The sequence below is a fragment of the Cryptomeria japonica genome, chromosome 5 (genome assembly GCF_030272615.1).
Source record: "Cryptomeria japonica chromosome 5, Sugi_1.0, whole genome shotgun sequence".
Lineage (NCBI taxonomy): Eukaryota > Viridiplantae > Streptophyta > Pinopsida > Cupressales > Cupressaceae > Cryptomeria > Cryptomeria japonica.
Genome location: NC_081409.1, coordinates 814094684 through 814109148, shown reverse-complemented (window position 1 = coordinate 814109148; position 14465 = coordinate 814094684). Strand labels below are relative to the sequence as shown.

The following is a 14465-nucleotide window of genomic DNA, read 5'->3' as shown; positions in this document are numbered from 1 at the left end:
TATACGGGATGTGGCTTGCGCGTGCTTTTTCCGCGAGGTGCACTACCATGCGGGATACGTCCATTGTGTGTTTTCTCCACTTGGGGTATTGCCATGCCACGTGACGACGTGATGCGGGGTGATGTCGAGGTGCACACTGCCATGCCATGTGGATGTGTGACTTGGCCACACCATATGATGAGCTACTAGGATAGCTTGACGATTGTTCCTTCCTTCCTCGTTGGTGGCTAGCTATTAGTCACGTAGTGATGTAATGTGCAATTGTGATATTCTTTATATTTCTTTGGGGATCAGCAGTTTATTTTACTTTGATTTTGAAGGTTTGGCCATGATCTTGTGATCTTTTGCACTTTGATTTGGTGTTGAGATTCCGGATTATTTTCTTGCCTTACTGTTGGAATTGAGGATTTATTATCTTTATTCTTCTGTACTTTGGTGGCTAAACTGGTTTAACATTGTTGTTTTCGTATGCTGGTCTTGTGTTGCAATGTGAATTCCTCTCCAAGAACGTAGGAGACGGGCTTGGATGAGTGTATACGAGGAAGTAGACGCAAGGAACCTTGAGGATGGGGGTATGTGAGCCTGTGTTGCAGCTAGTATCCACTACCTACCTATGAGTGGTGACTATCTCTTGGAGGCTAAATACCTTACACAACAAGGGATATTTACAAAGGTCTTGTATGGAAGGTAGCACCGCTATGGTGTGCCTAGCACCATCAAGCCTTGGAGTGAGATATTGGATTCTTATGATCTTATTGTAGTTCTGAGATCAGGCATAGAGATGCTGATCGTGCATGTTACCTTTGACCGAGCATTAGACATGCTCACATGTGGCCTTTTCTGTTATGCATTCCAGTTATGTGGATGGTTATTATTTGTATCATGGAGTAAATTATGTTACCTTGTCACTATGTTATGGGACATAGTCATTGGAAAGGTGTTCTTATGCCTAGCAAGTGTAACCAATTGAGTTATTTACGTTGCTCTTATTTATTGAAAGTTAACTTGGTTGTAGAAATCGATATTTTGAGCTAGTTCTATCTTATTAAATTTTATGATAAAGATGGATTGGTAAAGGAAATTGATCATTATGGCATGTTTTCTTGTCATTCTTGATCGATGATTATGGTAATTGTGGTTTACCTCTTTAAAATGCTTTAATTTGATGTTACGAAAGGAAGAAAATTCTTGTTTCTTTGCTATGATTGTGGATAATTCCTAGAATATTGTAAGGAATGTAGGGTTTTAGATGTATCTGGCCAATGGATAATGGCGTTTGTAAAGAATTTTTCAATAATATTTCATTTATTTATGGAAAGAATTCTATGTGCAATTTGATCTTTGTTGAATGAGTTTCAGGGCTGATGCCTACGACATGTTCTCCATCTAGCCTTACGACTTCCAGGAGTAAGTCAGAACCTAGGGGGGGAGAATGTAGTACCCCTACCCTAGTCTATTTCTAACCTTGGTTTAGTCTTGATTAGTTTATCTTAATGTTATGTTATAGTCAGATGTTGATTTTACGCATAGCTATTGATGTGGTTCTCACACTAGTTTTATGCTAGTTGTTTAGTGTTCTTATTTCATGGTATTCATCGAGCTAACGCATTCATTAAGTTATTATATATGTATGCATGTATGATCGTTGGTTGCAGGAGATTTCAGGTACAAAGTCGCATGAGTGCGAGGTTCGTCGTCACCTGGTTTTGCAGGTTTGAGCATACCTTTTAATCCTTAGAGTTGGATTAGGTGGTCGTAAGACCCTAGTTGACCTTATTCGTGCTCAAGTGAGCATCGTCAGTCATCGTCGGTAATCCCTTCTTGTTTGGGTTTGCGAGTCGTCTGTTTGGTTGACCTTCTCGGTTTGCGTGCCTGGTGTGTTTGGTTAATTGATGAATTAGTCCTTAGTAATTTTCTTTATTAAATATATGCGTTTGTGCATTGAGGATTAATGGATTAAATTAATCAAGTATTCGTTATGCGATTTTCGTTGTTAATGAATTGCCTATTTTAATTGGAAGCAAATTTGATTTAAATGACTGATTTTGAATATTAATGCATTTATATATGCTGTGGAAAAGAAAGTTTTAGATTTTATCGCCATTAAGTTAATTGCATTCTGTTGGCGTTTATAATTTGAAAGATTAAATTTGTTTAAATGAGGAAATCGAATTTTGAATTGAAAAGGCAAGTTATTTGTTGTGTTTGTGAGAAAGAATTAATTTTTGAGAGTTATTTTGTAAATAAGAGTTTTTATTCCAAAAATAGAAATTTTGGGGTCAACTCTTCCATATAACCCAATTTGGGAAATTTGGAGGGGATGGACATTTTTGGGAAGTTTTGGAGTGGAGATGGAAAATTGGAGGCTTTGGCAGCTGAGATTGGGATTCTTCAGCCGATCTTGCCAGGAACGCGAGATCGGGTAGGATCCAACTCTCATTCTTTTTAGTTTTTGTTTAAAATGAAATGGGGGTTCTATCTTGGATTTAAATTTTCCTTCGAATGCCATGTTTATGGATCGATTTGGTAAATTACCAGCTTGGCTGGAAGTGATTTAGAGGTGCTGTTAATTCCTCATGTTTTTGGGCATTCGAAACCCTTGGGTGTTGTATAGAATGAGAAAACCCTGCATGAAAACGTGATAACAATCTCAATATGTTTAAACCGGATGTATGGTAAATCAAAATTCCAGTAAAATCTTTGTGATGGGCGTTTGTGATTATTGATGTCGAACTATGCTTTTTATATATCAAATATATTACCAAAAAACCCGAGCTGGGCGGGGTGTTTAAACTGGGTTTCATTTTATGTTTTTTAAGCGCCGTGTGAATTGGGTTAAACCGAGCTGGGCGTTTTTTTTTCATTGTTTGAAACGGTGGTTCGGGGTTTGGGAGAGCGGGGAGCGGAGCTCCACCCGCTCCCCTCCCCTTCCCCACTCTTCCTCCCTATCGCCCCGCGCGTCCTCTGTGTTTCCCCCCCCCTTCGCCGGTGCTACGACCTTGGCCGCGGCACGCTGCGGTGGCCGCAGGGCCGCGGTGGCTGTAGGGCGCCGCGGGCTTGCGGGCACCGCAGGGCGCCGCCACCTGGCCGCCTGCGAGCGCCGCCGCGTGCCCTAGCCGCATTTTTTAAACGCGTTGCTTTTGTTTTAAACGCGTTGCTTTTGTTTTAAACATAGTTTTTAAATGCGTGTTTTTTTTTTAAAAGAACATAGATTCATTTAAAAGCGTTTTTTGTTTTAAATGTAGTTTTTGAAACCTATTTTGTTTTAAGCGATGTTTCAAATGCGTTTTCAAGGTAATTTTTAGTATTAAAAAAAAAGATGCCTATGATTTTAAAATATCATGTGAATGAATATTATTTTAATGATTAAGTTAATTAGTTCTTAATTCTGATTAAGGAGGCATAATAGTGGCAAATGCTAGTTGAAATTGATTAATGTTACTATGGAGTTTATAGGCCAATTGTCACTCAACTTTATTTCGAGACTTTGCCCCCTTCTAATTAAGTTCTTCAACTGTAATTTTGCAATCTAATATTGTCGAATATATTTTTATTGATCTTGGATTAATGAACCTAGATCTTACCTGCTAGCTGATTTGGGAAGTTGGCTAATTGAGGTAGTATTGTTTAAAAACGAAATAGAATATTATGTTATTGGAAATGACTATCTTCTTTTAGATTCTCTTTCTGCATTTTTATTTTCGTAATCCATATTATGTAACTGGAATTGAAATTATGAATCTGTAGAGATTGAATTTAGACCAGTATGTTAATGACGTTTTGGAATGGAGATTAAATATCTTATTTTAATTGTTTAATGGTTGTCTGAATTTGATTATCATGAATTTGGTTTAAGAACTCATTATGGCTTAAATTGCCTGTTCAATGCGTGAACCTTAGGAGTTAGAAAACCAAGAACAACTTATCCCCAGTGGAGGTAGATAACTGTAATCTGATTTGGATCTTGTAGAAAACTTGATCGCCTTGTAATGTTTAAATCAATTTGAGGAAATATTGTCTTTTCTGATTATTGTCTTGCGAGTTTAATTTCTGTATTCGCCTTTAATTATGAAACGGCATGTTTTGCTTTGTTTAATAGGACCCTGTCGTATGGATGATTTGGTGTTCCTATTTCAGTCCTCGATTCCAAGTTGACTATTGTTTTGTGATGTTGTCATAATTGATCGTATCCTCCTTGTGTGTGAGTCGAATGATGATTGTGGTTGACCGTTGTTGGTCGGGTCTCTAGATTAGAGTACCGTCAGTAAGTGATTACCTTTGAGTCGTGTTTGACCAGATGATTGTTTCTCCTTCTTGAACTCCGTTCGTCTGACCATGTGTATTCCTTGGTTTGAGTTCGTCTGAGTTAGTCTAGTGTCGTATGGGAAAGTGGCTTTCGATTGGGGGCCGCGCCCAAAGTGGCTGCTGGATAACCCGTCGAATGTGAGTCTAATAAGTGATAACCTAAGTAGATTAGAAAATAAATTTTAAATAAGATAATGTGCCTCACACATGGGACGAGTGCTAGCATAGACTCGACATGCTGTGAGAAGGCCTGAAATGGCAAACCACCTTCCTTGTCTTCACGAGAGGATGTGTGGGTCCACATGAGGCTTGGATGGGCCGGAAGTTCGGATTAGGTTGCCAGGGTTACCAGTGTATGGGCCGGGACCTATGAAGACTTGCCATGGTATCCATACCAGGTTGTGTGATGACACTTGTCCCTACGTTCACTAGTGTGTTGTCGTTTTGTCCGGTTTTGGGTACCTTTGTGAGTCGTCCTTTGTCGCTGCCCTTGTGAGTGTCGGTTTCATGTTAGCCCCTAGGGTAGTGATGGTTCAGTTTTATGGATGCTCTCATGGACTCTTATGTTATTAGCTTCGATTATGTTCAGCTGGATCCTGTTCCTTGTAAGGATCATTTTTGTATTATGGACCGATGTGGTCGTTTGTATATTGTTATGTATCGCCTTGATGGCTGGATTGTACAGTGTAACCTCTTGTACTCTTAACCTTATTATTTATCAGAGGGGGTCTTGCAGTTGAGCAGACCCGGAGATGTAGCCCATTAGGGGTGAACTCCGAGATCATTATGGTGTTATGTGGTGTATTCTCTTATGTTTCCTTTATTCAGCTTTATCATGTATGATTAATTTATGTAAAATGGTTAAGTGGATAATAGGAATTAACTTAAAATGCTCATAATCAGTCTATCTTGAATGCCTTGTTGATCGAATGCATAATTGGTTGAGATGCGGTTTATCGTAATGCATGTATGAAATCGTCCTTTTAACACAATAAGTTGGTATATGAATGAATGTAACTTAGAGTAATGAATTATACTCAGTTGTCGTTAAGGAATTTAAATATGCTTGGAAAGATCTCTTATGTTATGATGAAATCCTAGTGTATTAGAATGTTAGATGTTTGGTTTGCAATTTTAAATGAAAAGCTTGAATGAGTATTAGGAATGGATCTTAATGATGAATCTTGCTTGTGATTTATATTTCCATCTTTGAAAGAAATTATCCTGATTGTGATTTATCTCGTTATTAAGATATTCAGCTTAATGGATTAATTGTGTGAGTTAAATGAATTGTGAAATTTAAGTAATCTCGTTGGGAAACTCTTTAGGAGATTGTTGTTAATGTCTTCCGCTATGTAATCTGAATCTTTGTTATCTTGTTGCATCTTATGTGTTGTAACTTCAAAAAAAAAAATTTGCACTCTTTTCTTGTTATTTTAGCTTATCCCTTCGGGGTTTCCTGGCGGGGCATTACAGATGAATAAATTAGATGCATGATTTAATTATGATGATGGGATCTAGAACATAGGATTAACAATAGTGGAATGTTGTGTGGGACATCTCATGTTTCTAGTAGTTTGAGAGATAGTGTGGTGCATTTGCAAAATTCAAAATTTTATTAAACATTATCTTTAACAGGATGTGGGAAATAGGTTTATAGATTCGCAACTTATGAACCATTTTTTCTCAACAAAACTCCATAGATTAAGCGACCTTGCAATCTAACAATGCCCATCTAGTTCCTGAACATCTCACAAAATGTATATAAAATTTATGCTCATTTGAAGGAAAGTCGATTGGCTAAAATCTCCAAATTAAATCATCCCAATAAGTCACAATGGGTCATGCTAGGTTCTTGTGCAAATGGCATGGACCTTAACAATCCATAAATCACAAGCTAAGTCAAACTTAAAGAGCATCATTTAATGTCAACAACATTGATCACCAAGGACTTACATTCATAACCATATGAAAAGTATTTTGCCTTGTGATTTTTTGCATGTGTCCCACCTTTACACATGAAATATATGCACCCACTCAAGATATTCCATATATTGCACCAAGAAAGTTAGAAAAAGATTGCTTAGCGACATTGCCAAATGAAAATACATAAGAAAAAATACACTCTTAATAAAATTATATAGCTATCAATTTTAGAAAATGTCTATAATCTTGTTAAATTGATTAAAAATGTTAGCTTGGATGTAAATTTTGAACAATTCACTTTATTGCATTTAAGTTGTAATAAATGCTTTTTGTATCTTGTACATAATTTAATAATATAAAATATTAATTTGTTTATATGACCTATTAATTCAAAATAGTTATACTTCTATATAGATATTATTAAATTAACTAAAAAGTAAAAAATTCACTTCCTTTACCCTTTCATCTAAATCATATTTTAATTATTTGTATTGTTATTTTGTCCGTACACTGTATATCCGTATGTGCTGTTGTCGTATATGGTAGGCAAGTCTACTTAGAATACATATATATACGGTTGTTATTAAACTTCATAGCCAGACTTTGGACTGATAAAGACATGACAAGAATCTTAATTTTTGTTTAATAAAAGCTAAAAGCAAATGAACTATATTAAAAGTGAACTTTACTATACGAATATGAATAAAGGTGAGTGCAAAGTAAATGTATAGTGATTTAAATACGTAAATCTACAAATTATGTTTTTCAATTTGAGTGAACGCTCATGCGTACACGAGAAGCTTGGAAGGCAACGGCTGCAGGTTTAAAAGTACCAAACAAAACTCGAGACTGACAGAGTTGGACGTGTAGTAATTCAATCGGAAAAGTAGCAAGCGGGAAACAGAGAACAAGGAACAAGGAAGCTGCAGGGCATTAATTCAATAGAAAGTCGTACCCTCTTCTATCAATTCAGCAAAGAACAAGGAAGCTGCAGGGCATTAATCATAAACAACTACTACCTTTAAATTGAAGTGGCAGCATACCGTATGTACTAAGCCGTGAACAGTGGATGGCAGATGACCTAAATGAGTAGGACGCTCACGCCTCATCTCCTCCTTCCTATCCTCCTTCCTTACAGAGTGTAACTTCCTCTTTAGGTAATCGCAGTCTCGCGGACCTTTCTTTGTTCTTGCTTCTAGGCGGTTTCCGGATACCTTAATGTTTAAGCAACCCTACTTTCTCCAAAATTTCCACCTAGCACACCCATTATCCTATAAAACAGTCTCCCTTGACAATCGAAATGATCGAAGCAAGCAGCGAATGCAATCTTGAAAACCATTGATGAAGGCTTGGAGTCCAGTCGACCACGGTAAGTACAAGCTTGTTAATTATCATTTTTGGTTACGATTTTAACATAGTTTTTTGGCGAACAAAATTTGCTTTGTTCGCTAGTTAACAAGAGATTGGTGGACTTAATAAAATTAGTTTGTATTGCATATTAAACACAATCGTGATGCCGTTTCTCGTTGGCTGGTCAAAAGGAGTATAGAAATTTGAATCTTCTTTCAAAAATGTAAGTGGCTTTAACCAGAAATGTATTCATTTTTATAGAATTTCAATTTTTCTCTTGAAACTTGTAGGAATAGATTTAAATTTTGTAGTGCCCAGTTAGTACTGATGGCTCGAATTTTCGCTATAGGTTCACTGTTGGGGAAGAGCAGGCGATTTTTCTTTCTTCTTGTGAAATCCTAGAACGAGCTTGGGGAGAGACACGCAGTATTTCAAATAACAATGATATTACTTATTTTGGTCTGAGTGAGTATGAAAGTGTAGTATTTATCACATTCCCTTCCTTTTATATTGGAGATTTCACTGCCAGTGATAGCCCATACGGACAGTGCGATATCCAGAATGAGAATGAAGTTTTCTCTGACCGTCTCAAGGGTGATGATGATCAACCGGCTCTTGTTCACAAAGGAGCTCTCAACATGTTCTTGAACATTCTGAGAAATTCAGACTTGGAAACCCAGGTACAATGACCCTTTACTCCATCTTTTGTAATTTCTCTTTTATGTTTTTTTATGACTATATATGTTAAAGGTTTTTTTTTAGCATGCTGACTTTTGGAATTGAGTACATATTTTTTTATCAATGTTTTGATCTAGTCTATGATTCATCGTGAGGATGTTTATATTTCAACATGTTCGTGTTATCAGTGATATTATCTGCTTCTTTCAGGGTAAAATTTGGACTGGGTCTTAATCGTGCAAATATAAAGCAATTTTGAACAGTAGTTACTCAATGTATTTTGTCAAAGTCAGTATTGAAAGAACAGATTTCATTTAGTAAATTTATAAAGTTTTAACATCTAAAAGTGTGGCCCTTTTACTTGTTTGTTGTAATAGATGGACAAGTTTTCAAAGCAAAGAAAGGAACAAACCATTATATTTGTGGGTCATTCTATAGGAGGTGCCATTGCAACTCTTGCTACGATCTGGGTTCTGGAAAAAAGGCTGAGACAAATTTCTCCTATCTGCATTACATTTGGTTCTCCTTTGGTTGGAGATACTGTTCTTATACAATCAATTGATTGCCAAGGTTGGTCCAGAAATTTTTGTCATGTGGTTTCCAAAAATGATATTGTTCCGCGGATGCTCCTTGCACCTTTTGAATCAATTGGACAGCAATTGAACTCGATTTTTCCACCTAGAGGGAGCATAATGGTCAATGATTCTGCTAGTTTAATGCATCCTTCTTCTCCAGAGGCTTGCAGGAAACTTCTTGACAATATCAAGTGCCTTGGAGAATCTAGCCCGTATAAACCCATTGGTACTTACATGTTCTTCTCTGTCTACGGTGCAGCTTGTGTTGAGGACCCTCAAGCTGTCTTGAAGATGCTAGTTCTAACTTTGCAAAACACAGAAGAAAATGGTATTGAAGAAGAAAATAGTATTGCGGCTGCTTTAATTTCAGAGCACGTAAGTTATGGTGATAAGTTGAGACATGTTATTGAAAGTGCATGCTCAACAAGAACTTCAAATCTCTCTTCAGAATCCTCCTTTGAGATGGGAATAGCACTGCAATTAGAAGCAATGGGTTTTCAGACTCAGGTAATCTCATATTACTTTTAATAGTTGTTCTTAATATATCAGTCACATGACTCTTAGTATTCAAAACCTACAATACGATATTTGAAACTTTAATTATACTTCGTTCGAGATTGCTTCCATTTTGTGAGAGGTTAGCTTAGTCAAGGTAAATTATTGCACAGTATCGATCTTTTACAAGTGAATACTTCTAAATTGAAATTTCTTAGTCAGCAAAAAGATTGGGAAAAACTGGTAGTTTATTATGGCATTCATTCATGGATTTAGATAGTATATTTTTTGGTTTTGATTTGTTTAGGTGGTTCATCTATTTCAATAAGGTAATCTGTTTTTTTGGTTTACATATAGTATATAAGACTATTCCATACTTTCAATATGTAGGAGGTATCTAACTCTGCTTCAGATAGATTTAAATTTATAAGCATTCTTTCACCTATCACTATAATTTCATAATTTCAGATAAACCACCTAAACAAATTGAATGAATGTAGTGTTTAAATCTCAAGCCCCTTTAGAGGGGAGGGGAAATTGAAAATTGAGATTACTTTCTTGCATACGTTTTATTTCCTTACATGCTGTAGCTTCTTAAGTTATTCTGTTTACACTGATTATTTTCTCTCAATGTTGTTTACTATGTTTAGGAATCGAGACTGATGAGTTTTATTGTTTAACAGAATAATTATGCATTTGATGCCCTGAAAGGACCTGAAGATTTGAAAAACAAGCTTGGCATGGACATTGAGAACCTAAACAAGAACTTGAGCGAGAGACAAAGTGAGATGGCTGAGCTGGAATGGTACATAAAAACAGTCTGTGAGGGCAACAGCCGTAGCTTGTACGATGTTTTCAGAGACCTAGACGAAAAGAAAGACTCTCGTGTGAATTTGATTAGGATATCTCTAAGAAATTTCTGGGATGAAATAGTTGAGATGGTGAAGAATCAGCAATTGCCCAATGACTTCCGATACCAAAATAAATGGATCAATGCTGGCACTGCATACAGAAGACTTGTAGAGCCTCTGGACATTGCAGCCTTCTATCATCTGCAAAACGAGAGAGGAAACTATCTCTCAATTGGGAACAGGCCGGTTCGTCATATGGTTCTGGAAAAATGGCTGGATGATAAAAACCAAACTCGCACAGGTAGAGATAGGAGGCCTCGCACAAAGTTTGCATCCTTAACTGAGGACTCTTGTTTTTGGGCTCACGTAGAAGAAGCTGCTAAAGACTTGACAAATCTCCAGCAAGAGCAAGAAAGACATCAAGTTATCAATGCCCATCTTAAGGAAAGCCTGGAAAATTTTGAGGTTTATGTGTCGAAAATGATAGAAGAGAAAAGTATTTCCGAGGAGGTTTTCTTGAAACAGAGCAGCTTCAAGGTATGGTGGAACAAATACAAAGAGTTTCAACTACAATACCCAGAATGGATATCAAGTTCCCCTTTGCTCAGATCCATGGAAAATCTGAATATGGAGGTTTAGAAGCTAGGTCTTTATTTAGTTTTATAGTTTGTTACAAGTTGTTTATTTCCATGGGCCTTCCCCTGCTTGAAAAGTTGTTTTCCTTTTCAATCTAAATTAGCCTGTGTTTGCTAAGTTGTGTTATTTTCAATGTAAATAAGTCTATGTTATATTCCTAATAATAAGAGATTTTTCAGTTGTGATCTTTTCAGCTTAAATAAGTTTATGTTATTCATGTTTATAGTCGATTTTGTATCATCTATAATACCTTTTTTTTTTCCTTTTAGATAAGAGTTATTTAAACATATTATTATCTTTTATTATTTTTTTAAAGAATAAGAATGGCATAAATTTTCATATTATTACAAATGTTCATGGATGGTGAAAATTTTAATTATTTATGTTATTTAATTTTGGATTTGCATTTGAAATTAAGGAAGCACATTTGTTAAGAATTAATATCTAAGGGTGTGTTAATTTAAATAGTTATCTTTCATCTAAACATGATTAAAAATTATAAAAAATATGTTGAGTAATATAATTTTATTTAGTTCTTTATTAAAAGACGTTAATAGAAATTATAAAATGTATTAGTATGTTTACATTGTGTTATTTTAAGTAAAATTATCTTAGTTTGTTCATTTTTTTGACTTTTTGAATTTCATTTGAAATTAGAATCAAAATGTTATAATTCTTGTTCTTGAAACATTTTAAAATTATGAGCATAATTATTTTCAATAATTTCTTAAATTTCAAGCTTCATTGTTTGACCTCCTTTCTATCTCCATCTTTGTGCACTTATCTTCAACCACACTCTTTATACACTTCTTTTATGCAGTGATAAAGATTTGAACACAACACCATCTAGATGTGTACAACATGGACTTTGCAATTAACCAAATGGCCTTTTCCCACTTGTTATTGCAATGCTTTTTAATTTTTTTTTTTAATAAACTATTATTCTTAAGACTATACATCTTGTTCATTTATAGAATATATTATATATCTAAAGTTACTACTAAAGAATGTCGTGATTTATTTCTAATAAAATTAAATAATTTACATTACAAAATAAAAAATAAAAAATAAAAAATTGAAGAATAATATATCCATTATTTGTTGATGATATTCAAGTTCCCCTCTATATAGATAAGCATAAACCATACATCAAAAATGACCTGCAAATCACACATTTAGTCAAACAAATAATAAATAAAAATGGTAAATGTTGTTGCAATCTACTATATAATGAGTGTAAGGGATAAAAGTGTATACCTTGCACTTTTACATCACTTTAAAAATATTTCGTAAATGCATATTTGAAATACTTAAACCAAACTCTAATTTGAACAAGTCTAATTTTTTAAGGTAATCAAAATATTCTCAAACTCCTTGAAATTCTAAAATAAGAAGAGGAGAGTCCACAATGTCAACGTGTTGAGTATCTTTTAAAATAATCAAACATATTTCATGGTTTAACTGGAGTGTAAATTTATATTGAGGAAAGGATTGAATTGAAAATGCTAGGAGGTTCGAAATTTCTTAAACCTACTAAAACTCTAACAAATTGATGTTGTGCATAGATATTCAATCTGAAGAAGGTATGGATTACTTTTAATATGTTGTAATGGTAGGTTGTGGACCCTTGGGATGATGTCTCAAGGTCCTTATTTTTATTGTTGTACCCTAATTCTTAAGGAATTTATTCCTCTTTCCGCTCTCCCTTCTCTCTAATTCTCCATGTCCCTCCCTAGATTGTAGAACCTCAAAAAGACTTGGGACATAGGAAGTAGGTCCTAAGGTACCTAATCTTATCACTCTCCCTCTCCTTGTAATGCTTAACTTCATTTTCTCAACTCCCTTCACCCCTCCTCTTTCATCTCAATTCTCATTCCCATTCTATGCTCACATCTTAACAAACTTACAAAATGTCACTAAGGATTAATGCTCTTTATTCCTTGGTCCCTCTTAGACATAAAATCCTAGCAAAGGATCATCTCAATTATAAGGCCTTCCTAAAATCACCATTTCACCTAGCTTTCTCCCACTCTAATATGATCCATCTATTAAAATGAATGCTCCCCCTAGGTATAACTCTACATTTTATAATGGATTTCCCTATGCACTAACACACCACTAGCCAATTCATCATCAATGTGGAGGATATTTAAAGATCACAAAGGAAAACTACTCCATACGTTGTAGGTTGATAAGATATCCTAACTAATTTTATGTGGAATTTGTTGATGTGGAATTTGTGGATGATGGCTACCCATGAATTATGGTCATATTTTGTTGTGTATTTGTTTAAGTATTTTTAGGTTTAATATGAATTTCCACACTCTACTCCTATAATCATGTATTTTTTGGACTATGTTGCAGCTTATAAGAGTTTTAAAACTTAGGAATATTACAAGGAAACTAAAAGAATCATGTTCATATGAATTGGGAAGATGATTGAAAAGAAAAAAAGTTGAGAAGAGTAGTTACAGTCTTTGTAACCCTAAATAATTTAGTAGTGGTCCAAGGATCCTATTAGGATGTGCCAAAAATTTCCCCTATGTGTTAAAAATGTCTAGTTCTTATATCATTATAGTTTCATGGCTTAAACCAAAATCCTTAAACCCTAAACCCTAGGGCTCATTGTGAATTATTTTACCTTTTTTAATAATCATCCATTCACTTGCTTTAGTTGGTTCCGAGTTCTTTAAATTATGACTTGTGTCATTTAAGTCATTGTTGTGGCTAGCCCCATGTGTTAGCCTACCGATTTTTGTCATCTACAGCCTTTTTTATCTTGTTGTGCATCTCCCTTGAGATCAACGCCTATGATCATCATGCGATTGTGCAGTTAACCAAAAGTACTTATCCAACCTAAGTTTGTAGCCTCACCCGCAGACATGGCATATGGTCCCCACCAAGGATGACATCACACACCTAGACCAATAAACATGTGACATATAGGAGGCCACGTAGCAAAATGAAAGCCCTAAATTGCATTTCGTAGTTCCGGCACTTGATCGGCCCGAACAAAGGGTGGTTTTCCCTCTACCCCCATAGGGAAGGCAAGAGGATCCTGCAGCAATGTTGGTAGGAACGGGTTCACCTGAGAATGAATACGGTCAATTGCTTTCTTTGTCGAATCGGGTTAACATCTAGAATATCGAATGCTTGGAATGCTCATTTTTGAGTCACCCTTTAATATATATATATATATATATATATAACTAGACTAGACTAGCAACCGGGGCGGGGATTCACCCTGATGCCTACCCTCTCTCTTCAGAAAGGCCTTGCCTACCAAAACACTCTACACAGACAAAAAACATGGGCTCAACTTACCTGGCTTCTAGTCATGATAATGGGAAATTGCCCTTCATAAGATCTATGTCCTAGATCTTCACGTGATTGCACAGTTAGTTAAAGATGCTCATGGGACCTAACTTCACAACTCTGAAAGGGCTTACTGAATGGTGGTGATTAATAAATGATAAAGATGGCTACGTTCTCACTTCCTATTCATTGTTGCTTGACAAGGATTTTGTTGTTCGGGCCACAATGTTCAAATACAAAATTCAATGGCTAGTTTGTGCCATCAAACCCGCATATGTGTTTGCAATTAATGTGCCCAATTTCCCGATATAGCCTAAATTTTTAGAATATTTTC

The 14465-nt window shown here is 35.5% G+C and overlaps 1 protein-coding gene across 1 annotated transcript; it reads left to right on the top strand.

The window, feature by feature from the left end:
• The first annotated feature begins 7359 nt into the window (after positions 1 to 7359).
• On the top strand, positions 7360 to 11003 carry LOC131042552 (lipase-like PAD4). Its single transcript, XM_057975870.2, has 5 exons — positions 7360 to 7600; positions 7773 to 7804; positions 7931 to 8261; positions 8637 to 9341; positions 10013 to 11003. Coding segments are annotated over exons 2-5 (1845 nt in total). The 5' UTR covers positions 7360 to 7600; positions 7773 to 7802; the 3' UTR covers positions 10820 to 11003.
• The last annotated feature ends 3462 nt before the right edge of the window (positions 11004 to 14465 follow it).